General features: G+C 43.6%; 2 protein-coding genes across 2 annotated transcripts; one reads left to right on the top strand and one right to left on the bottom strand.

Moving 5' to 3' along the window:
* Window positions 1-1,412: 1,412 nt before the first annotated feature.
* rnf214 (ring finger protein 214) lies at window positions 1,413-6,087 on the bottom strand. The gene is made up of 6 exons (XM_037482525.2): window positions 5,292-6,087; window positions 4,090-4,319; window positions 3,878-4,011; window positions 3,543-3,771; window positions 2,944-3,153; window positions 1,413-2,861 (listed from the first exon to the last, which is right to left on the bottom strand). Exons 1-6 carry the CDS (start codon window positions 5,398-5,400, stop codon window positions 2,133-2,135), a joined length of 1,641 nt encoding a protein of 546 aa, XP_037338422.2. The 5' UTR covers window positions 5,401-6,087; the 3' UTR covers window positions 1,413-2,132.
* A 60-nt stretch (window positions 6,088-6,147) lies between these two features.
* snx2 (sorting nexin 2) lies at window positions 6,148-18,899 on the top strand. The gene is made up of 15 exons (XM_037482527.2): window positions 6,148-6,351; window positions 8,386-8,476; window positions 8,566-8,720; window positions 8,999-9,065; window positions 9,338-9,381; window positions 9,664-9,805; window positions 9,912-9,990; window positions 10,345-10,420; window positions 11,751-11,864; window positions 12,178-12,271; window positions 14,159-14,364; window positions 14,458-14,601; window positions 17,352-17,432; window positions 17,523-17,594; window positions 17,935-18,899. Exons 1-15 carry the CDS (start codon window positions 6,253-6,255, stop codon window positions 17,983-17,985), a joined length of 1,515 nt encoding a protein of 504 aa, XP_037338424.2. The 5' UTR covers window positions 6,148-6,252; the 3' UTR covers window positions 17,986-18,899.
* The last annotated feature ends 4,655 nt before the right edge of the window (window positions 18,900-23,554 follow it).

Here is a 23,554-nt window from a genome sequence, read left to right as displayed (position 1 = left end):
TTGGTACGATAGCTTTATAAAGATCGTAAATTAGTACGATAGCTTTATAAAGATCGGGAAATAATACCATAGCTTTATAAAGATCGTAAAATAGTACGATAGCTTTATAAAGATCGGGAAATAGTACGTCAATACTATGTGAATAACAATAAGAATTTCTACGGTTGCATTATATTATTTTTATACAACAACCAAAACCAGAACTCGATGGATGTGTTATTAAACTCTTTCAGTAGCATCACACCCCCCCCCCCCCCCCCGGTTATTTAGAGGACGATACTTTATGTCCACATCAGAAACAGTCACTTAACGGGCTGCGATTTATGGTGTTTGGGTGGCAAATTGGCCTTTTGATGGTTCCCACGCAGGACCGCCCCCCCCCCCCCCCCCCCCCCCCCCCCCACCATTACCCCATACACCCCCCCCCCCCCACGGGAGACTAATGTGGGCTTTGCCGTAATAGCCCCCCTCGATCATTCAGGCTCACAATTAGGGGGAGAACGCGGAGCGGAAGGAGGTGAAACGTGGAGGAGCTCCTCCTGGGACCAACAACAACAAACAAGCTATTCCTTTTCTCCTCCTCCTTTCTTTCAGGGGGGGGGGGGTGTTAAACTGATAAATTAGACCTCATTTATTGGACAACAGTTTGAGTCGATACCCGGGGGCCTCTGTTCTGCGGCGTGGCCGAGAGGCTCTGGAGCCGCTAATTGGTTCTCTGTGTGTGTGGGTGGAGGAGGGGGGGTAAAGGTGGGGGGGGGCACGTTTGCTGCACACACACACACACAAACACAGAGGCGTTTGTCTCTGCGGCGGCGGACGGCACACGCCCCGAAAACCGAAGAGACGAGCGCTGAATTTGACAGCCGGGGGGGGGGGGGGGGGATGTCACGTATGGATTTTTGTGTCCGTTGTTTTGGCTTATTTGTGTGCTTTCTTTTACTCAGTCAATCAAATATAATTGACACCGCTGGGGGCCCCGCGGCATGCTGGGATGACAGGCCTTTAATGCCGGGGGGGGGAGGGGGGTTCTTTTGCCCGTGAAGGATGAATTCTTCCCCCCCCCCCGTCAACGCCATTAATTGATGTACCAACAGCGATGATGGATACTAATAAATACAACCTTTTAAGAACGACAAAACAGGGACGGCAATTAGCTGATAAACACCATTCGTCTTCCTCGCCGTCCTGCTGCCGCTCGTCCACGTGCACGCCGTCCACGTGCACGCCGTCCACGTGCACGCCGTCCACGTGCACACCATCCTCTATCGAAGTTCAGCTGTTAGTCCTGGGGAAGATCCTAAAGTAAAGTGTAAAGAGCTCAAAGGGAAGAGTTTAACCTCCCCTCATGTCGGGGGGGTCGGGAGGTCGGGGGGTCGGGGGGGGGATTCATCTGGTTCATTCACACTTCTCTTAACCAAGATATCAAATAATGTTGCTATTTCAATGAGGATAAAAGATAATGGTGGAAGATGTGTCCAACTCTGGAGGACGGAGTAAATGTCGAGGCTTGTTGTGATGGCGTCAGATGATTTTACGTCGTCACATTGAGACGATCAGAAGAACATGAAACCATTTGAACCCAGATGTCCACTATATATAGAGAAATATTAGAAAATAAAAAGGTTGAATTTATTTTCCTACACTGAGAAGAAAAGACTGCTTCTGCTGAGGGCCCCCCGAGAGCCTCTGGTACGGCCCCTCGAGGGTCCCCAGGCCCCACTTTGGGTTGGGAGCGATCGCTTGGGGGGCGGGGGGGTATATATGTGGTCTCTACATGTCTCTGGTCCATCAACATCTTTAAAATGCCCCATTTCTATCAATATAATAATAATAATACAAATGGGATGTTTTAGGGCGGGGCTACATGCTGATTGACAGGTGTCTAATGGACTATGAAGTAGGGGATGAAATAAAGTGAACTAAAAATACCTCCAACTTGTACTCAAGTATTTGAGCCTTTAAAGTTGACTTTATTAATTCTTTCATCCAAAGCACACTTTGTCCAACTTCTGGATTTGTTAATAAAAATAGATTTCATCGTCGTGACAACAAATTAAACTGAGATACAGAAGCACAACGCCATCAACGCAGGTGTTGACCTCTGCCACTCGGGGGTCACCCCCCCCTTGGGGTCACTTCCCCGGGCAGAAGGGGCACGAGTTGTTCTTGCTGGACTGCAGCCAGACCCGGATGCAGTCCCTGTGGATGGCGTGGGAGCAGCTCAGCGGGTGCCGGCTCTCCGGATCCACGTGGTTCTGGCACATCAGGCAGAGTTTACGGGTTCCGACCGCCAGGCCTCCGCTGGCCGCCGCCCCCCCCGGCGCCGCAGGCCTCTGGATGGGGCCGGGGGGCACGTGGCGGCTGGCTGGCCCCGGCGCCGACCTCTCGCCCTGCGCCAGCTTGAAGCCCACCTGCTCGATCACCTCCTCCGTGGACATGCCGGCCAGCGTGCCGCGGGAGCTCTTCACCTGCTGCAGCAGCGACATCAGCTGGGCCCTGTTGCATTGTGGGAAACGAGCCCCCAGCCGCTCCAGGAGAATGTCCAGTTTGACGGCGGCGGCGGGCGGAGGAGGCGTGGAAGGAGCCGCTGGGTGGACGGGCGGCATGGGAGGCGACGGCGAGAGGCTGGGAGGGGGCGTCGCCCTCATGTGGAGCTGGAACTGAGGGGGGGGAGGGGGCAGGTGATGGGGTGGGAAGTGGTGACGGGGGGGCAGGTGGTGCAGGTAGCGGTGGCGGTACTGGGGATGGTAAGGGGGATGAAACGGAGGCGGGTGTCTCTGGGGGGCGAAGGGGCGGTTCATCGGGATGGGGGGAGGGGGGGGCATCTGCGATCGGATCACCTGATTGAACCTCAGGTCGGCCTGACGGGGGCAGGAAAGAGAAGATGACGTTAAATATGTGTAACGCTGTCCTGGACTGGTGGACGCGTGTCCTGAACCTCACCGTGGGGACCTGTGGCAGAGACGGCACGTTGATCCTGGGGAGGGACTCTAACCCCCGGCCCTCCTGCAGCTGCCGCAGGACCTCCTGGAAGCGACTCTGGAGCTCGGCCCGGTTCCTCCGGACCAGACCTTCCTTCTTCTCCCACTGCAGCCGCTCGTGATGGAAGTCCTGAGGCGACTCCACCCGCAGGGCGTTCAGGTACTGACCCACCTGGGACATGATGACATCATGGATGCCTTTCTAGCCTCTGATCATGTGACATTATCAACAGGAGAAGAAGCCAACAGAGCTAGCAGCTGCGCTAACAGCTAACAGCTAACAGACAGAGGTTCACTTCAGTTACATGACGATGCGTTCAGGCTCTGCTCAGTGAAGGAGAACATGATACAGTTCTGATGAGTTCAGGTGTAATCTGTAAACTGTAGCTTGTGAGAAAAATATGAATACATGAATGTAAAATAGATGTTAGAGATGCTGTATCCGAGTCGACCAGCTGCTACAATCACAGAGATCTGTATCCATGTTATTATTGATCACTAATGAAATTGATCGTTGATATCAGCAGAGATGAAACTTGATCACACATCTAAGGGCTCTACCTCTCTGAACCAGGCCTCGATGCGAGTCATGGCGACGTCTCTCTGCTTCTCCACGGCGACAATCTCGTCCTTTAAGGCTCGCAGCTCCACCTCCTGCGCCTCCTTCTTCACCCGCTCCATCTCCAGCCTCAGCTCCTCCAACTCCGCCTGCCACCTCCGCTGCTCGTCACTCTGCTCCTCCGTGAGGGCCGCCAGCTTCCGGTCGCTTTCCTCCAGCTCCTTGGTGAGCCTGGAGTGGAGGTGGGAGATTAGGAGGAGAGGAGGAGGAAGGGCCAAAGGGTTACAACAGTTGGGTGTTTGGGAGAATCCTGAGGCCTCCTCCTCCTAGTCTTCACCTGTTTGTCTCCTCCTCCGCTCGGTTCTTCTCCGAGGTCATTTCCTGTTTCTTAGCCAGGAAGTTCTTCCTGGTGGCCTTTGAGTTGTTCAGCTGCAGTTTGACTCGCAGAGACTCCACTTTGTCCAGAAGAGCCTGAAGAGGCACGCACACGTTAACAGGTGCACTGCACCGCCACACCCTCATGTGTGTGTGTGTGTGTCTCAGCCTCACCTGGTGCTGCTGCATGGCCTCCTCCTTCTTCTTCTGCATCTGCTGCGTGTGTTCCTCCTGCTCCTGCTCCTCCTCGTCCTGCTTCTTCATCAGAGCGTCGTACTGCACGGCGAGGCCCGCGCCGGACGCCAACATGGCCGCCACCCGGCCCTCCCAGCCCGCCTCCGTGTTGACCCCCACCTCCGAGGTCGAGCCCTCCGTCTGCACGGACTGAACCTGCTGCAGCAGGTCTGAGGGGGAGAGAAGGCCAGTGAGGACGGGAGGAGACGCACTGCTGAACAGTGCGTCTCCTTTTGTTTACTAGTTTCATCTCCTCTTGTTCACTAGTTTCATCTCCTCTTGTTTACTACTTTTATCTCCTCTTGTTTACTAGTTTCATCTCCTCTTGTTTACTAGTTTCATCTCCTCTTGTTTACTAGTTTCATCTCGTTTACTACTTTTATCTCCTCTTGTTTACTAGTTTCTCTCTCCTTGTTCACTAGTTTCTCTCTCCTTGTTCACTAGGTTCTCTCTCCTTGTTCACTAGTTTCTCTCTCCTTGTTCACTAGGTTCTCTCTCCTTGTTCACTAGGTTCTCTCTCCTTGTTCACTAGTTTCTCTCTCCTTGTTCACTAGTTTCTCTCTCCTTGTTCACTAGGTTCTCTCTCCTTGTTCACTAGTTTCTCTCTCCTTGTTCACTAGTTTCTCTCTCCTTGTTCACTAGGTTCTCTCTCCTTGTTCACTAGTTTCTCCCTCCTTGTTCACTAGTTTCTCCCTCCTTGTTCACTAGTTTCTCCCTCCTTGTTCACTAGGTTCTCTCTCCTTGTTCACTAGTTTCTCTCTCCTTGTTCACTAGTTTCTCTCTCCTTGTTCACTAGTTTCTCTCTCCTTGTTCACTAGTTTCTCTCTCCTTGTTCACTAGGTTCTCTCTCCTTGTTCACTAGTTTCTCCCTCCTTGTTCACTAGTTTCTCCCTCCTTGTTCACTAGTTTCTCCCTCCTTGTTCACTAGGTTCTCTCTCCTTGTTCACTAGTTTCTCTCTCCTTGTTCACTAGTTTCTCTCTCCTTGTTCACTAGTTTCTCTCTCCTTGTTCACTAGTTTCTCTCTCCTTGTTCACTAGTTTCTCTCTCCTTGTTCACTAGTTTCTCTCTCCTTGTTCACTAGTTTCTCTCTCCTTGTTCACTAGTGCATACGCACTAACAGAGTACGCTGGCTTGCGTTTACCTTCCACCGTCATGTCAGCTAACGCTAGCTCCAGCGCCTCCTCGTCCTCCTGGTTCAAATGTCGAACGTCTTCCGGGATCATGCTAGCCGTGTCCTCGCTAGCATGCATGCTAACATCGGCACTGAAGTGGAACTGAAATTCAAACCCGAACCCGGTTCACTTTTCTGAGGCGGTGTAATTACCGCGAGATGGCTAACAAGAAGCCAGCGACGGCTGCGGTCCCTGCGGCGCCTTAAACGTAGTTCAGCGGCCGGTATTCCTTCTGTTAGCTCTCGGTTAGCTTACAGTTGCCGCCAGTGATTCGCTAACAACACGGAAGTAAAGCAGCATGTGACGCCGCAGTGACGGCTCTGATTGGTTGTCTTTGCTCAAAACAAAACTTTATTGAACGGGAGGAACGGACAGAATAAAGTGGAAGGAGTAAATATGACTTAATTCAGTAAAAGTAGTAATACCACACTGATGAGAAGTACAAGTAAAAGTAGCTAAACAAATATTGCAAGTAAAACTACTGCTTGGAAAGTAAAACGTGTTTTCAGAAATTGTCAACGCATCAAAGTAGAAATTCTATTAAATAAAACGATTTAAGTTTTCTTAATTATATGTTATCTTATTATTATTCAAATGATTAACAAACTGATATAAAGAGATAAAGATAAGATAAAGATTTTTTTAAGCCAAAATTATAAAACGAAATGTTGGAAAATACTCAAAGTTCTCCTGAGGCCACACAGAGTGAGACCTCCTCTTTCTCCTCCTCTCTGTCTCCCAACAGGACTTCAGGTCGTCACATGACAGAGTGGGAAAACCTCCTGACTCCCCCCCCCCCCGATCTGTCAGTCGGCTGCCCGTGTGTGTGTGTGTGTATGCGTGCGTGTGTCGTGTGCGCGCGTGTGCTCGTCCGTTAGCCAGTAGCTAGTTAGCCATCGTCACACTCACACCGCAGGACCGACCGCGACCATGGCGGAAGCAGCCAGGGAGCCCCCGCCGCAGCACACCGACTTCCAGGAGCTGGAGGACGGGGAGGACCTGTTCCCGGAGCACAGCGCCACCCTGGAGGTGAGCGCGAGGGGGGAGGAGGTGACGGGGGAGGCCGGACTGAGCCGAGGCGTGATGCCTCCGGCTCAGCTAGAGGGGGGGTCGGTTCATTTTTCAATGGGGTTTGGTGTGGTGGTTTGTGGGGGTGGGGGGTGTTTGTTTTGCACACCTCCGCTTTAATACCGCTGCCAATTGAGATTGCAGTGTGCAACCACACGGACGGTGGCCTTCAGAGCCGCGGCGACGGCGGCCGATGAGGGTCACGTGAGCGCGGAGAGAAACGCAGCATAGGTGCGTTTGCGTGCTCGCGTCAGGTGACACTCACGTAGGTGTCGGTGATGCGTTCAGGGTAGACTGGGAACGAAAATAAAGAGAAATGCAGATGTGTGGAGTTAAACTCTTCAATTGAATAAATGTTTTCAAATAATACGTAATGTCTCAAAACAAAAAGTGGACTAATATCACAACATGCTATTCAGTCAAAATGCAATTCTTAATTATCTGTAAAAAAACAAGGTTTAGTAGTAAAAGGGAAGGGAGTTGTTGAGGTGTGTAAATAGTTTATATGTTAACTCTAAATGAAGATGATACACAGGAAAATGTCCATAAGCTCTCGTTTTAACCGTCCAAGCCGAATTGACCTCGACCCACGTGGAGAAGGCAAAGCTCTGTTAGCCGCTCAGAATCAACAACATGAGCTCACACGTCACACTGCGTGAATTATAGAAGCCGTTGAGTTTTGTTGGCTCAAATATCTGGAAGCGGTGTTATGTTTTACCTTGTGAGACAAACCCTGTAAGTTACACAAAGAAACAGTTTCACTCCGGATAATCTGATACTAAAAGCATTAAATATCCAAACATGTACTTCTTTGGTATTTTGGTGTACTATCCCTTTAATAAATTAACTGGTGGATAAATATCAGTAGGAGTGAGACGTCTCACTACGAACAATATCTCAGATTATCAGACTTCAGCAGTGTTGCAACTTCAGCTGAATATATGAACACAAACACACAAACATACATACACACAAACACACAAACATACATACACACAAACAAACAAACGTGTATATACACACTTTTTTCTGTTTTTGTCATGTCAGCACTTTGGATTTCATTCCTCGTGATGTTTGTCATCGTTGAGTGTCACAACACCTCACTGACCTGTGTGTGTGTGTGTGTGTGTGTGTGTGTGTCATCCACTTCCTCTGTGTGCGTTCATAACAGACACACTGCTTCACCAGGACCAATAAACACTGAAGGGTGTTAAACAGACCCACGTTGTGAGTTGTTTAAGGTGGACGGGGTTAAGTGGAGTGTTCAATGACCTTTGACCCCTTTCCTTTCTAGTGTCTCAGCGTTTCCGTTTCACAACGACATGAACTATCCCTGCAGTAACTAAAATAACATTTCTATTCGTTACAACAAATCTCTTTATTACAATGACTGTTATATTATATATATATTATATAATTGTAATAATGTGCTTAGATCTTGTGGTAGGATCACATCGTGATTTGTCTTCTATTTAATATTCATGTGAGAACATCTGGATTCATTCAAGTTCGTCACTAAAACCACATTTCACAGATTACGAGTGAACGCATCATCATAACGTTCATTTTCACTGAGCAGAGCCTGAACGCATCATAATGGAACTGAAATGAGGACCACCTTTTTTAGTTTTTTAATTGTGTGTGTGTGTGTGTGTGTGTGTGTGTGTGTGTGTGTGTGTGTGTGTGTGTGTGTGTGTGTGTGTGTGTGTGTGTGTGTGTGTGTGTGTGTGTGTTGCTGAGTCAGGAGTCAGGAAGCTCCTCTGTGTCATCGCTCGTTTCCTCTTTTCTATCCACTCAGCTAAATCCTCTTCCTCTTCCTCCTCTTCGTCCTGGTGTGTGTTGCTGGAGGAGGTTGAATGTTGTTTTTGCTGGTTTTTAATTTTAAACTGTAATTTTAAATTATTAAAATAAAATGATTATTTGTTTAATAATTTTCAATTTATTTGTAATGTTCTTTTACTGTGTGTGTGTGTGTGTGTGTGTGTGTGTGTGTAGTCAGAACCAGCCAGTCTCGCTGCTGAAGACATCTCAAATGGACCCAAACCGGATTCACTGTTTGATGACGACCCAGAAGACCTGTTTGCAGGTATACACACACACACACACAGACACACACACACACACACGTACACACACACGCATACACACACACACACACCCCCCCTCTGTGTCCAGAGGCCACGGAGGAGGTGTCCTTGGACAGCCCGGAGAGAGACGTCCTGCTCTCAGACGGCCCGTCGCCCGCCATCACCCCCGTGACCCCCCCCTGCTCCGTCATCACGCCGCACCTCGCCCACGACGACATGTTCACACACTCCTCCTTCGACGAGGTGACTCCACACACACACACACACTTTATCCCCTGATCGCCATGACGACACCTTTATTTTGTTCTTCTTACTAAAAGATGAATCCAGTTGTTTCACATTCTGCTTTTCTCAAACGGTTTCTGTTTCATGTGCTTTTATTTTGGAAGCTTTACTGCCGTTAGAGTACTAATACCACAAGGTTTAGGTATCAGCTTATTGTACAATATGTCGCCCATCTGAATAATATTTACCTGGTCACTGTCAGGTAGTTTAAATGTTTAATTTGTTCCTGTTTGCAGATGGAAGAAGAGGAAGGAGGCGATTCCTTCGACATGCAGATCTCAGTGTCCCACCCCGAGAAAGTGGGTGAGTACGGCTCCACCTCACTGTAGTACCTCACTGTAGTACTGCAGTACTCTGTGGTACTGTGGACTAACAGTAGTGTTCATCTTAGCAGGAGTATACATATATATTACTTGTACTTTATTGTCAACAATATTTCAGAATGTGTGAGTGTGATGTGAACAGCTACATTATGACTCAATACACCATGGGACTCACTCTCAACCAATCAGAACACCGCATGTCATCTACCCCTATTATAATGGTGTGTGTGTGTGTGTGTGTGTGTGTCCCAGGTGACGGGATGAACGCCTACATGGCCTACAAAGTGTCCATCAAGGTGAGCAACTGTGAACCGACCAGCTGAATCAGAAGGTTTGGGACACGTCCTGTGTAGGGGGGGGGGGGGGGTCCTGGTGGGACACGTCCTCTGTAGGGGGGGGGGGGGGGGGGGGTCCTGGTGGGACACGTCCTCTCCATCCTTTTTACTAGTTATTTGAGCGTCTCTTACGTCCCTTTACGCCTCTCTGACATCTCTTAAAGTCTCTCAATGTCTTTTGTCTCTTTATATACGTACTGTCTCTTAACACTGTCTCCTTATGTCCTCCTGTCTTTCTCCCAGACGTCCATGTCTCTTTTTAAGAGTCATGAGTTCTCAGTTAAAAGACGTTTCAGTGACTTTCTGGGTCTACACAGCAAACTGGCCTCTAAGTACCTGCACGTGGGCTACGTCGTCCCCCCCGTGCCAGAGAAAAGCATTGTGGGTAAGCACAGCCAGCTCGCGTTTGTCCGAGGATCTTTGTCTCCTTCTGGAGAATAAAGTCTAGTTCAGAACATCTGTCAGCACGCTGTGGACGTGTCCCTCTGCAGGGATGACCAAGGTGAAGGTGGGGAAGGAGGACCAGTCGTCCAACGACTTTGTGGAGAAGAGGCGCTCGTCTCTGGAGAGGTACGAGGACTCTCGGCGTGTCCCCCGCGGTGCCTTCAGGGACACCGTAGGACATTCTACACAAAGGCTGCAGCTTTTTATCCCTTCTGGTTAGAAACAAGGACAATAAAAACTTTAACTTTATTCAGCACCTTTTAAAATATTTGATCTAAATTGGTCAAATCGGTCGAAAGGTCGAACCACAAATATTAGCGGCGTCATTATCACGGTGTGTGTGAGGAGGTGGGGGGGGGCTGGCATTCTGCTGGCCTTCTCCTGCTGGTGTCTGATTGACAGGAAGGTCAAAGCCGTAGAACTCCACACTGATGGACACGTTGTTCAGGCTGGTTGGTGCAGTATTTGTCCTGTGTGCAGGTACCTGATGAGGACGGTGAAGCACCCCGTCCTGCTGAAGGACCCCGACGTGCTGCAGTTCCTGGAGAGCTCCGAGGTAAAACAGCTGCTTTTTACCAGGAGAGCCTGAACGCCTCTGGTCAGGTGACCCTGGTTCCTTTCTGAGCGACAGTCGGACGCCTCCGGAGGATCAGCAGGTGGCGTTCATCCTCTGGGGACCCTGAATGTCGAGGGGGGGGGGAAGATGTCTCACTCTGATCCAAAAACAAAAACCCAACAACTTTGACTTCTAAACGCGGTGGAAGCTCCGAGCCGCCGAAAACTGCTTCGGGGGTTAAGAGCCTGCGACAGCTTCCTGTTTCCTCGCTTCCCCGTCCTCCTAAATCCCCTCTAACACGCCCCCCCCCCCCCCTCACACACACGCACGATTGTGCTCTTTGGCTCCACAACAAATGGCCTGATGTCACAGATTTAACAGACGAATCACTCGGACGCCTGACCGAGCGTGTCGGTCCGACCGCTTAATGAAACACAACCCCCCCCCGCCCCCCCCGGGGACCGGGCCGCCCCGCTAAATGAGATTGGTAGAGGGGGGGGGGGGCTGCGTGTCCAGGGGAAAAGTAAACTTTTCCAAAATGAAGAAAAATGAGCCTATTTTCAGCTGTTTGTTGTTTTTTTCACGGCGGTTAAGTCGTTGACACATAAACGTTAAATCTGATTGGATAAAATGGCGGAGACATCACAATCAAGGGGGGAGGGGGGGGGGCACAGCTGCGATAGAGGTAATAGGACGGAGGAAAGAGGAAGAAGCGAGCGACGTTTATTAGAAGAACCAGAAAAACGGAGTGAAAGAGACAAAGAGGTGGAATGAGATTTAAAACTGAACGAAACAGACTTAATGGAAACAAATAGAAAGACAAAGAGTTTAAGTCCTTAAATGAAAAGAAACAACCAATCGTGTAGAGATAAAATCACTATAATTCTTTTTCTTTTAATGTGAAACATCCGCACAGGAAGTGTTTATTTGTACTGATTTCTAAAAGCCAAATAATAACGTAATAAAACCAGCAGTGACGCGTCTATAGTTTCACTAAAAACAGAACATATGAAAGTGTTTAAACTACAAGGTGATGTAAACCTATGAGGTAGCCGGGTCATCAGTGCCGTTGCCTTGGAAACGGAACTTAATTCCGAAAGGTAAAACTTAGCCGAGTCGTTGACAGGACGCTAACGGCTAGTTAGCCGCGAGCTAACGCGTCGTTCTCAACTTTGTTTCATGGAGATCAAACTCAAAAGTATCCGGGTCCCCAATTCTGTCCTTTCAAAATAAGACATCCGGCTTCAACGCCTGCAAATAGCGCAATAAGAGCAGCGTTGAATTGTGGCTCTGAGGTTGTTTGTTGTTTGTTTTTTTGTTTGTTGTGTAGTTGCCGCGGGCCGTCAGCACTCAGGCTCTGAGCAGCGCCGGACTCCTCCGAATGGTCAACAAAGCCGCGGAGGCCGTCAACAAGATGACCATCAAGATGAACGAGTCAGACGCCGTGAGTGCACCAGGAGGGAGGAGAGGAAACAGAGGAGACAAGCAAATAAGGATGTAGAGAAGATTGGAAGGAAAGGACAAAGGAAACTTAAGGAAGCAGCAAAGAATCCAATAAAGATAACATTAGAGGAGCATGTGGGGAAGTATGAAATGCAAATGAGAGATTAAATGAGGAAGCAGCAAGGAAGGAAGAAATGAAGAAGGAAAGGATAGAAGGGGGCAGAAGGGAATAAAATAAGCAGGAGGGGAGGAAGCCAGAAAGGAAATAAGGGCGTAGGAAGCAGGAAGTCAACGCAGGACGTGTCTCCCTCCAGTGGTTCGAGGAGAAGCAGCAGCACTTTGACAACCTGGACGTCCAGCTGAGGAAACTTCACGCCAGCGTCGAGTCTCTGGTGTGTCACAGGAAGGGTGAGACGTGTCTGTATGAATGACATCACGTGTATTTATAATATCACCATACATGGATGTTATATCACATGTATTTATATGTATTTATAACATCACTATACGTGGATGTTACATCACATGTATTTATAATATCACTATACGTGGATGTTATATCACATGTATTTATAATATCACCATACATGGATGTTACATCACATGTATTTATATGTATTTATAATATCACTATATGTGTGTGTTACATCACATGTATTTATAATATCACCATATGTGGATGTTACATCACATGTATTTATAATATCACCATACATGGATGTTACATCACATGTATTTATATGTATTTATAATATCACCTTACATGGATGTTACATCACATGTATTTATAATATCACCTTACGTGGATGTTATATCACATGTATTTATAATATCACCATACATGGATGTTACATCACATGTATTTATATGTATTTATAATATCACCTTACATGGATGTTACATCACATGTATTTATAATATCACCTTACGTGGATGTTATATCACATGTATTTATAATATCACCATACATGGATGTTACATCACATGTATTTATATGTATTTATAATATCACCTTACATGGATGTTACATCACATGTATTTATAATATCACCTTACGTGGATGTTATATCACATGTATTTATAATATCACCATACATGGATGTTACATCACATGTATTTATATGTATTTATAATATCACCTTACATGGATGTTACATCACATGTATTTATAATATCACCTTACGTGGATGTTACATCACATGTATTTATAATATCACCATACATGGATGTTACATCACATGTATTTATATGTATTTATAATATCACCTTACATGGATGTTACATCACATGTATTTATAATATCACCTTACGTGGATGTTACATCACATGTATTTATAATATCACCTTACATGGATGTTACATCACATGTATTTATAATATCACCTTACGTGGATGTTACATCACATGTATTTATAACATCACTATATGTGGATGTTACATCACATGTATTTATAATATCACTATATGTGGATGTTACATCACATGTATTTATAATATCACTATACGTGGATGTTACATCACATGTATTTATAATATCACTATATGTGGATGTTACATCACATGTATTTATAATATCACTATATGTGGATGTTACATCACATGTGTTTATAATATCACCATACGTGGATGTTACATCACATGTATTTATAATATCACCATACGTGGATGTTACATCACATGTATTTATAATATCACTATATGTGGATGTTACATCACATGAATTTATAATATCACTATATGTGGATGTTACATCACATGTATTTATAATATCACCATACGTGGATGTTACATCACATGTATTTATAATATCACCATACGTGGATGTTACATCACATGTATTTATAATATCACTATATGTGGATGTTACATCACATGTATTTATAATATCACCTTACATGGATGTTACATCACATGTATTTATAATATCACTATATGTGGATGTTACATCACATGTATTTATAATATCACCTTACATGGATGTTATATCACATGTATTTATAATATCACCATACGTGGATGTTACATCACATATATTTATAATATCACTATATGTGGATGTTACATCACATGTATTTATAATATCACCATAAATGGATGTTACATCACATGTATTTGTAATATCACCATACGTGGATGTTACATCACATGTATTTATAATATCACCATACGTGGATGTTACATCACATGTATTTATAATATCACCATACGTGGATGTTACATCACATGTATTTATAATATCACTATATGTGGATGTTACATCACATGTATTTATATGTATTTATAATATCACCACAGAGCTCTCGGGGAACACGGCGCTCTTCGCCAAGTCGGCGGCCATGTTGGGGAACAGCGAGGACCACACGGCTCTGTCCCGGGCGCTGTCCCAGCTGGCCGAGGTGGAGGAGAAGATGGAGCAGCTGCACCAGGACCAGGCCAACGCTGACTTCTACTTCTTCTCCGAGCTGCTGGGCGACTACGTCCGCCTCATCGGAGCCGTCAAGGTGGGGGGGGGGGCAGAGTGGGGGGCGGGGTCCCGAAGTGATGCTCCACTGCGTTCTGCTATGAGATCTGTGTGTGTGTGTGTGTGTGTGCAGGCCGTCTTTGACCACAGGATGAGGACTTGGCAGAAGCTTCAGGACTCTCAGATTCTCCTTCAGAAGAAACGAGAAGCTGAAACCAAACTTCAGTTCAACAACAAACCCGACAAAGTGCAGCAGGCCAAGGACGAGATCAGAGAGGTGAGGGGGGGGGGCGGCAGGTGGGGTTGAGAGGACAGGGGGACAGGGGGGGGGGGCAGAGCTACAGCGTCCCTGTGGTCCGTTTTAATTCAACGGTGAATTAAACATCTCATGAAGGTATCTAGTTTGTGTGATTACAGTACAGCTCCTTATGCTCTCAGGAAGCAACCCCCCCCGCCCCCCCCGCAGGCCGCTGGTGTGTCCGGTCGAGGAAAACAAGCGCACCTCAGCAGCTCAGTCATGTGAAAACTTTTTTTTTCATTGTATATAAATCTTTTTCTTTTTTTCTTTCAAAACGAACTCAGTCGAACGAACGAGAAGAAAAGTAGTTTATTAGAGCTTCAGTCAAAGCTGTCACACACACACACACACACACACAGACACAGACACACACACACACACACACAGACACAGACACACACACACACACACACAGAGACACACACACACACACACAGAGACACACACACACACACACACAGTGGTGGGGAGGGTTTGGTCTTTTAGCAGAGCAGCTGTCAGCCGTGTGGGTTTTGGTGTGGGCTGATGGGTGAGGGGGGGGCCTGGTGGGGGGGGAGCTGATGGGTGAGGGGGGCCTGGTGGGGGGGCTGTCAGAGGCCTGAGATGAGGACAGATCGCAGTAGAGTTACAACCAGCGTTTATTTGGAGGCTGTCAGCAGTCGTTTGTCTCCTCACACGAAGGACTTTACTGAACACAACAACAACAACAGCACTGGTCACTGTTGCCGAGCAACAGGACGCAGGTTTGTCCACTGCAGCACCATCATTAAATCATTAAATCATCGAGTTCAAACAAATGGTTCCATAAATAAACAGGAGCTCACAGTTGTCTTTTGTTGTTGTCACAAGCTTCAATGAAGTGACGATTCAACAATTCCATCCATTTATTAAACCACAGGAGCATCAATAATAATCATAGCGTATAAATGTTTACTGAAATATGCAAATGATGTCAGAGACGAGGCACAAATCAAGGTTCACATTAAAAGCATCATTTAGTTTGAAGATCATTTCTTCGTGTTTTGTTTCATTCAGTCAGCTCAGCGGTGTGTTCAGGGTCTGTGGGGATATGGAGGCCTGCTGCCCCCTGTGGGCCACAAACAGGAAGTGCAGACGCAGCAGATTGAATTCTGAGATCAGATCTTTCCTTCAACGTAATCAGGACATTGGTTTAAAGCTAAATAGAATAATAATAAAATAATGCATTTAATTTGACATTATGTAAAGAAAAGCACAAATGAATTGATTTATCGTTATTACCCAGAATTCATTTCTGGTGGAAGAAAGATAATGAAGAAGAATTTCATGACCGTAAACATTTAGAAAACAAATAGGAATAAATAACACAAATATAAAGATGTCTAATATCAAGTAATAAAGACAACTGCTAGAGATTTAAATGACCAAAAGGAGACGTCTCGTCTCTGGAACTGAACTTTATGAACAGAAAGCTTTAACATCAGAGTCCTGTGTTTCCACACATGATACATCGTATAGATGATATATACAATGGATAGATGTGTTATAACACATGATACATCATATAGATGATATATACGATGGATAGATGTGTTATAACACATGATATATACGATGGATAGATGTGTTATAACACATGATACATCATATAGATGATATATACGATGGATAGATGTGTTATAACACATGATATATACGATGGATAGATGTGTAATAACACATGATACATCATATAGATGATATATACGATGGATAGATGTGTTATAACACATGATATATACGATGGATAGATGTGTAATAACACATGATACATCATATAGATGATATATATACACAATGGATAGATGTGTTATAACACATGATATATACGATGGATAGATGTGTAATAACACATGATACATCATATAGATGATATATATACACAATGGATAGATGTGTTATAACACATGATATATACGATGGATAGATGTGTTATAACACATGATACATCATATAGATGATATATATACACAATGGATAGATGTGTTATAACACATTGTATAGATAATATATATATGATGGATAGATGTGTTATAACACATTGTATAGATGATATATATATACACGATGGATAGATGTGTTATAACACATTGTATAGATGATGATATATATACGATGGATAGATGTGTTATAACACATTGTATAGATAATATACTGTATATACGATGGATAGATGTGTTATAACACATTGTATAGATGATATATATATATACGATGGATAGATGTGTTATAACACATTGTGTATATATATTTATATATATATATTATATACGATGGATAGATGTGTAATAACACATGATACGTGATGCTTTGTTTTGTCCTTCTCTCTTCTCTGAATCTTTTTTTTTTGCTGCCCTTTTAAATTATGTTGCATTTTTCCCTCAATGCCTTCCTGCACCAGGAGATAGAGGAGGTGAGACCTGCTGCCTGTCTGTGTCTCTGTCTCTGCTTTGTTATACTTTTACTCTGTTGCTTCTGTTTCTTTTAATTTCATTAGTTTCCATGACGACCAGGGATTTAAGCATTGTTCTTTGTGTCCACTCAGCGAATATCTTTATTATGATGAATCCCAAATTAACATTTCAATAATAAGTAAATATTGATTCCCCTCAGTTTTATTTGTTTTCCAGTTGAAGTGGGATGATGATGATGATGATGATGATGATTCTAACCAGAAGCTCCGTGTCTGTTTTTGTCCGTCTGTCTTCCAGCTGGAGACGAAGGTCCAGCAGGGAGAGAGAGACTTTGATCAAATCTCCAAAACCATACGCAAAGAAGTCAGCCGGTTTGAGGTGAGGAGGACGGATCCATCATCATCATCATCTTCATCATCTTCATTGCCACGCATCATACGTGTGTTTCATGCTTTGCTTTCTCAACAGAAAGAGCGAGTAAAGGACTTTAAAAGCATCATCATCAAGTACCTGGAGTCACTGGTTCAGACACAACAGCAGGTGAAACCTTCACGAGTAGAAACTCGGTTTAACGTGTTACTGTACAGTAACACAACCATTTTGTTTTATAATTTAGAAAAAAAACAATACTTAGAACCAAATATGTTTATTCTGTTATTCACGTCAATTACATATTTCTGTTGTTAGCAACAAATTTGTTCTATTTCTCAATTGAAATGTTAATATTAATAAAATATTAACTAAAATATATGTATATTTTAGCTGTAATTCTTCATCATTATAGAAAAAAATAGTTTAAATGTAATCTCTACTGCTACTAAAAATACCTGTCTACTTGTCAGTAGTTCCAATATAATCATTTCCCTTCTTGCCTCCCCAGCTGATAAAATACTGGGACGCCTTCTTACCCGAAGCCAAGGCCATCTCATAGAGTCCCCACGGATCGTCCTCCTACTACACTACCCACAATGCACCGCTCCGCCTCCCCTTTAGCGCCCAGAGTGAAGGAGACAAGTGAAGGCAGCGAATCAGCTCCTCAAGTAACAAACATCAACGAGAGGAACTCTTAAATGTATAGTTTGTCGTCTTTTATTTGCTTCTTCTTTCCGACGGAACTCTGTGTTGTGTTCAGGTCCCGTCAGTGATCTTAGCTTCCACAATAATGCTGTAGTATCAACAACGCTTATATTCCTCATACTATTTCCCGCTTTTTTAATCCAAATTCTGCAAAATGAAAACTGACGACGTCTTTGTGTGAGATTTTGTTCACTAAAAAGCTCTTTACAGGCTAAAAGCTCATATTCCGTATGACTTGAACGCAGCACCAGTTTGAGGGCTGAAATGTTAGGAATGATAAAAGAAATATACAGATATTTATCAAATTAATACCTCTCTAAATCAATGTGTCATCAAAATTGGGGTTTAAATTCTGACAAATAGAAAATTCAGAATATTGAAAGCGCAGATTTATCATAATGAACAATGATTAATTCAAAACGCTTTAATAATAACTCTTATTCATTGACAAATTAATAAACACATTAAATATTCCAATAACTGCACGATGGTGTTTTTACATATTTTTGTACAGCTTATAAATGCTTATCAAGAGGACTCATTCGTATATTTGATCAATCCTGACTTCTCAGTCTTCTAGTACTACAACTCCCATGAGCCTTGGCGGTTGAAGTCAAGCAGAAGTAAAAAGTTTACTTTTTTTTTCTTTTCTTTTTTTTTACTTCATTCAAAAAATGTCCAACTGAGCCACAGGAAATCTGAAGCTACCTGATTGGATGCTGTCTTGCTGCATTTAACTATTTTTTTTCCTTTGCAAAAAAATAGATTTAAAGATATAGGTTATAAAAATATCTGCTCCTCCATGAAGAACAATTTGGACACAATTATCTTCAATTCATCCAACGCTCCGTCCCGTTATGCTAGCAGCGCTACGTCCTGTTATGCTAACGGTGCTACATCTCGTTATTCTAACGGTGCTACATCCCGTTATGCTAGCAGCTCTACATCCCGCTATGCTAACAGCGCTACATCTCGTTGTGCTAACAGCGCTACGTCCAGTTATGCTAACTGTGAATCTGATCCGGAGCCGGTGGTGGCTGCGTCTTGTACTTCCTGTTGCCCTCCTCTTCTCTTCTCTTCCTTTACTCGTTTCAAAAGAACTTCTTTCCGGTTGCTGTATGATCGCAAGTGAAGGCGACGTTTCCTTTTTGAGTCGAGGAGGAAGATTCTCAGTCTGTTCGCTTCACTGCTGTCGACACTTAGAGACCCTCTTTTACTTTGAAACGATTTTCCACTGATTAATCTGTTAATGTTCAGAAGGATTTGACACCAAATGTAATCCAGGTGTGAAGTGTGAAAAGCAGAAGAGATGTGAAGTTGTGAGCATTTTCCAGGACATTTCAATTATTCTCTTCTAAAAATATCTTGTGAATGTAATAAACAATCTGCAGCGTGAACGTTTAACCTTGTTAAGTTTCTTCCTCCGCTTTGTGTCCCCCAAAGAGGGACTTGAACTGTTGTGGTTTATTTTGAATCAAAGAAATCTCGCTTGTTAGCGCCTTTAGCTTTGATGCTAACCAGCGCGTTTCCAGTGCAGAGTGACGTGATTGTGGTCCGCAGGGTTCCTCCTCCGGAGACACGGAATGAGTTCCTCATTTTATTTTGTTGAACACTTCATCCGGGTCCAACCCGACGTCCTGAAGATTCAAATCGTTTTTTGTATTTTTTCATCTCAAGTTCTTCTTAAATCGCGCTGCATTGATCACTTTATGTATTTTGTCATTTCACATTTCAGTGCCGAACAATGAAGCGCACATCGATGGCACTTCAGTTGATTTCTTTTATTTCCCTTGATGAAATAGTTTACCTTTTTCTTGACATTCCTGCAGCGCAGATCTTTATTTACAATAAAGAAATGTACCTCATCTGTGATGCACTGCTTTTAATTATTATACTATTATTATTATTATTATTAATAAACCTGTTATTGTTCATTATTATTATCTCTGCTTCATTAACATTTAGAAATATATTTAGATTTATTGAAAATGAATTCTATTCTTTTCACTACGTTTTGAGTGTGTGAGTGAGAACGTGTGTCTCTTATCTTACTCTCCTTTTTTAATTCAAACATACTGTCAAACCTCAAAATGATAATCAGAGTCTGGACAACTCCGACTGTCAGGAGGCTTCACATCAGCTTCTCACACACACACACACAGACACACACACACAATGACACACAGGTCGTGTGTTACTTTGCATTGTGTCACACCATCGACTATCTGTCATATTCATGCTGCAGCTTTCTGTGCAAGACGAACAAATTCACATCTGACTTTATTAAGTGTGTGTGTCTGTGTGTGTGTGTGTGTGTGTGTGTGTGTGTGTGTGCGCGCAGATGTGTCACACATTAGGATGCTCTTCTTCTTTCACTTGTCACATTTCAGCAGGTCAGTGTTACCTCTAAAATGAAATATGTTAAATACTCCTTGTTATTTCTTACAGTGAGTAAAGTGATGACTAACCGATCGCTGCGACTAAAATTACAACATGGTTTGAGTTAGTGAAAGAAATGCCCCCCCCCCCCCCCCCAACCATTAACACTCCTCCGTCAGGTGGAGAATAATGTCGGTAAACCTGCTTCCTCCACCCCCCTAAACCACGGAGTAATGGCTCCCGCTCCACCTCCACCCGGAGCGCCCCACTTTGACTCCGGAATGATGCATCTGCATCTGTGCCCCCCCCCCCCCTCACGACCTCTTGCTCTACAGAATAATGGAGACGTATTTATTGTCTCCCCCCGTCGCTATGCTCACCCCTCACTTGCTGCATCTATTATCGCTACAATAATCTAGCTGATTCTTTTTCTACATGGGGGAGAAAATAAAAACAAGAGCTTCAAAATGATGCAGAGTTCATTTTATCAGCTCATCGTTTACACTTTGCATTTGTCCCCCGTCGGCTCCTCATCCTCTTCTTCCTCTCCTCTTACTCCCCCCCCCCCTCTGGAAACACAGACGTGGTGGGGCTGTAGGGGAACAAACAGCAGCAGATAACAGTGTTGTTGCCCCCCCCCCCCCCGCCGGTTTATTTATCATATCTGCTGTGTAGCTGCTGTGCCGTGGTCAGGATACAGTGACCTTAGTTGATCAACTACCCCCTCCAGGAGGCCCGATAAGAGAGCTAATATAACAGCAGCTTGTACTGTAATTATTCCTGCGCTGTCAGACCCCCCCTCCCTCCCCCTCCCGCCCCCCGCCCCTCCCGACGCCGATTCAAATCTGAGGGGTAACTAAAAAGAGGATGAGGAAGGCCGCAACGCCGGCAGTGAGACAAATATCAGCCCCCCGACACGCCTGGAATTGGACCAGTTTGTCATGCACAGGACTGCCAAACACACAAGCCCCCCCCCCCACACACACACAGACACACAACAAGATTTAGCTCTTACTTTAGCAGCTACACACCATGAGTGTGTAAGGGGTCATTTTACTGAGTCTGAATGAAAGCTTCTGACTAGTGAGAAAAAATTAACATGTCAGATCATAAAATCTCATGGAAAAGTGGTAAAGAATTAAGTTCCTTTTTAAATGAAGTGCAAATTTGGTATGAAAAAAAGTTAAAATATACCATTTCAAAAAAGGTCATGGAAAAAATGTCAAACATTACTAGGTCAAAAAATATTTTGAAAAAAAAGTCAACATATGTGATGTCATGGAAAAGAAGTCAACACCTATTATAGTACAGGTCAAAAGTTGGGACACTCTTTATCATTGAGAAAATTGTTTAGATAAGTCAGAAATTATAATATTACCATCCAAAAGTTAAAAACTGTATGTCAACAAATGTCATAGACAAAAAAAATATTATGTCGAAAAATGTTTTTAAAAAAGTGCAAAAATCTCAGGTTGAAAAAAGTGTCAATGTGTTGAGTCAAAAATGAAAGGTTCTGAAAAGTAAAAGAGATCTTAGGTCGAAAAACATTTTTGAAAAGTTTTAACAATATTAGGTCGAAGTATTTTTATGATCGAAAGTCAAAAAAGAAATTAGGTCAAAAAATGTTTTTGAAAAAATCGTCAAATATAAGTGAAATATGTGTTTGGAAACAAAAAAACAAAAAATGTAAAATAGAAAAATGCCATGAAAAGAAATGTTAAAAATGATCAGTTGAAAAGAAATATTAGTTTGCAAAAAGTGTAAATCAAAGAAGTAGAAAATCACAAGTCACAAGCATTTTGAAATTAAGTGATAAAAAATGAAGTAAAAAAATATTTTTTTTTATTAAATGTAATCGGTCAAAATATTTTATAATATAAAAAAATGTTAGGTCAATAAATACAAATGTTAGCTAGGAATTTTTTTTGTAAATTAATATTAGTTAAAAAAATGTTTGCAAAAAAGTCACGTTATTACGTAATAATTACGTAATGTAATGTTCAAAAAGGTCATGAAAAAAACAAAGGTGAAAAATATTAGGTCAAAGGATTCTGGCAAAATAAAATCCAAATATGTTACATCTGAAAAAAGTAAAAAAAATGACATGTTTTCTAAAGAGAGGTCAAACTTTGTAAAATCTCATAGATTGGTTAAAAACACTTTAGATAAAGTAAAAATATATGAGGTTAAAAAGTTTGTTTGAAAGTCATACTTTCAATTAGTATCCTCCTGTAGTTCTTCGCCTTCATGGTCTCGTCCTTTCACTCCTTGAATCAACTCATCGGGAGGGAAATTCAAACTTTCCATCCAACCGAAGTGATCCATTGGTCGCTTGGTTAGTTTTAGAAACTCCTGAATTCAGTTCGTTTGACCTTGAAAAACAAACAAAACAACAAACCCGGAGCTGTTTTCTAGCTGCTGCAGCATATAATTGTTAAGAACCACCCCCAAACAAAAGTGTCAATTGTGGCTTTTATTGTGAAGCCCGGAGGATGTATGGGCCGGTGTCGCCCGGTGATAGATGACACGATACCCGGCTTTCCTGATTTCGCAAATTTCTATGAAATGTGTCCCGAGTTCACGAATGGCAAAGAGATAAGAGGCTGGAAGAGACTCGCCGGCCAATGGGATTCATCCATTTCTGCCTCTTATCTGCTGATAGAGGAGGACCCTCTCCTCTCCTTTGCTTCTTCATCCCCATCCTTTACCCCTTGTCTTCCTCCTCCTTCGCTCTTCCTCTTTTCGTCTCTCTTGTCACAGATCTGTTGTTTTTCTCCTCCTCTTTCCACCTCTTGTTTTTCTCCACCTCTTCTTTCTTATTACCTTCTTCTCTTTTTTCTCCTGCCAATCATCTCCTTTCTTATCCGCCGCATTACTTTCCGCTCCCTCTTGCTTCCTTTTAAATTCTTGCTGCTCATCTAATCCTTTTAATATTATGATATTTTTTAAACGTATACAGGGTTTTTCTAGAGGACACAAAAGCTTTAAGCTTTTAGAAACACCATCAGGATGAGGATGTGTCCCATGTGAAAATGCCTGCTAGC

Source organism: Pungitius pungitius, chromosome 5 (assembly GCF_949316345.1).
Source record: "Pungitius pungitius chromosome 5, fPunPun2.1, whole genome shotgun sequence".
Classification (NCBI taxonomy): Eukaryota; Metazoa; Chordata; class Actinopteri; order Perciformes; family Gasterosteidae; genus Pungitius; species Pungitius pungitius.
The sequence above is the reverse complement of the archived record's forward strand: the minus strand, read 5'-3'. Positions and strand labels throughout refer to the sequence as shown.

Coding starts and splice junctions, on each gene's coding strand:
- snx2 (XM_037482527.2), top strand. CDS start 6,253: ATGGCGGAAGCAGCCAGGGAGCCCCCGCCGCAGCACACCGACTTCCAG. Junction 8,721..8,998: donor CACACTCCTCCTTCGACGAG/GTGACTCCACAC, acceptor TCCTGTTTGCAG/ATGGAAGAAGAGGAAGGAGG. Junction 9,066..9,337: donor GTCCCACCCCGAGAAAGTGG/GTGAGTACGGCT, acceptor TGTGTGTCCCAG/GTGACGGGATGAACGCCTAC.
- rnf214 (XM_037482525.2), bottom strand. CDS start 5,400: ATGCATGCTAGCGAGGACACGGCTAGCATGATCCCGGAAGACGTTCGA. Junction 3,772..3,877: donor GCGGAGGAGGAGACAAACAG/GTGAAGACTAGG, acceptor CCTCCACTCCAG/GCTCACCAAGGAGCTGGAGG. Junction 3,154..3,542: donor TCGAGGCCTGGTTCAGAGAG/GTAGAGCCCTTA, acceptor ATCATGTCCCAG/GTGGGTCAGTACCTGAACGC.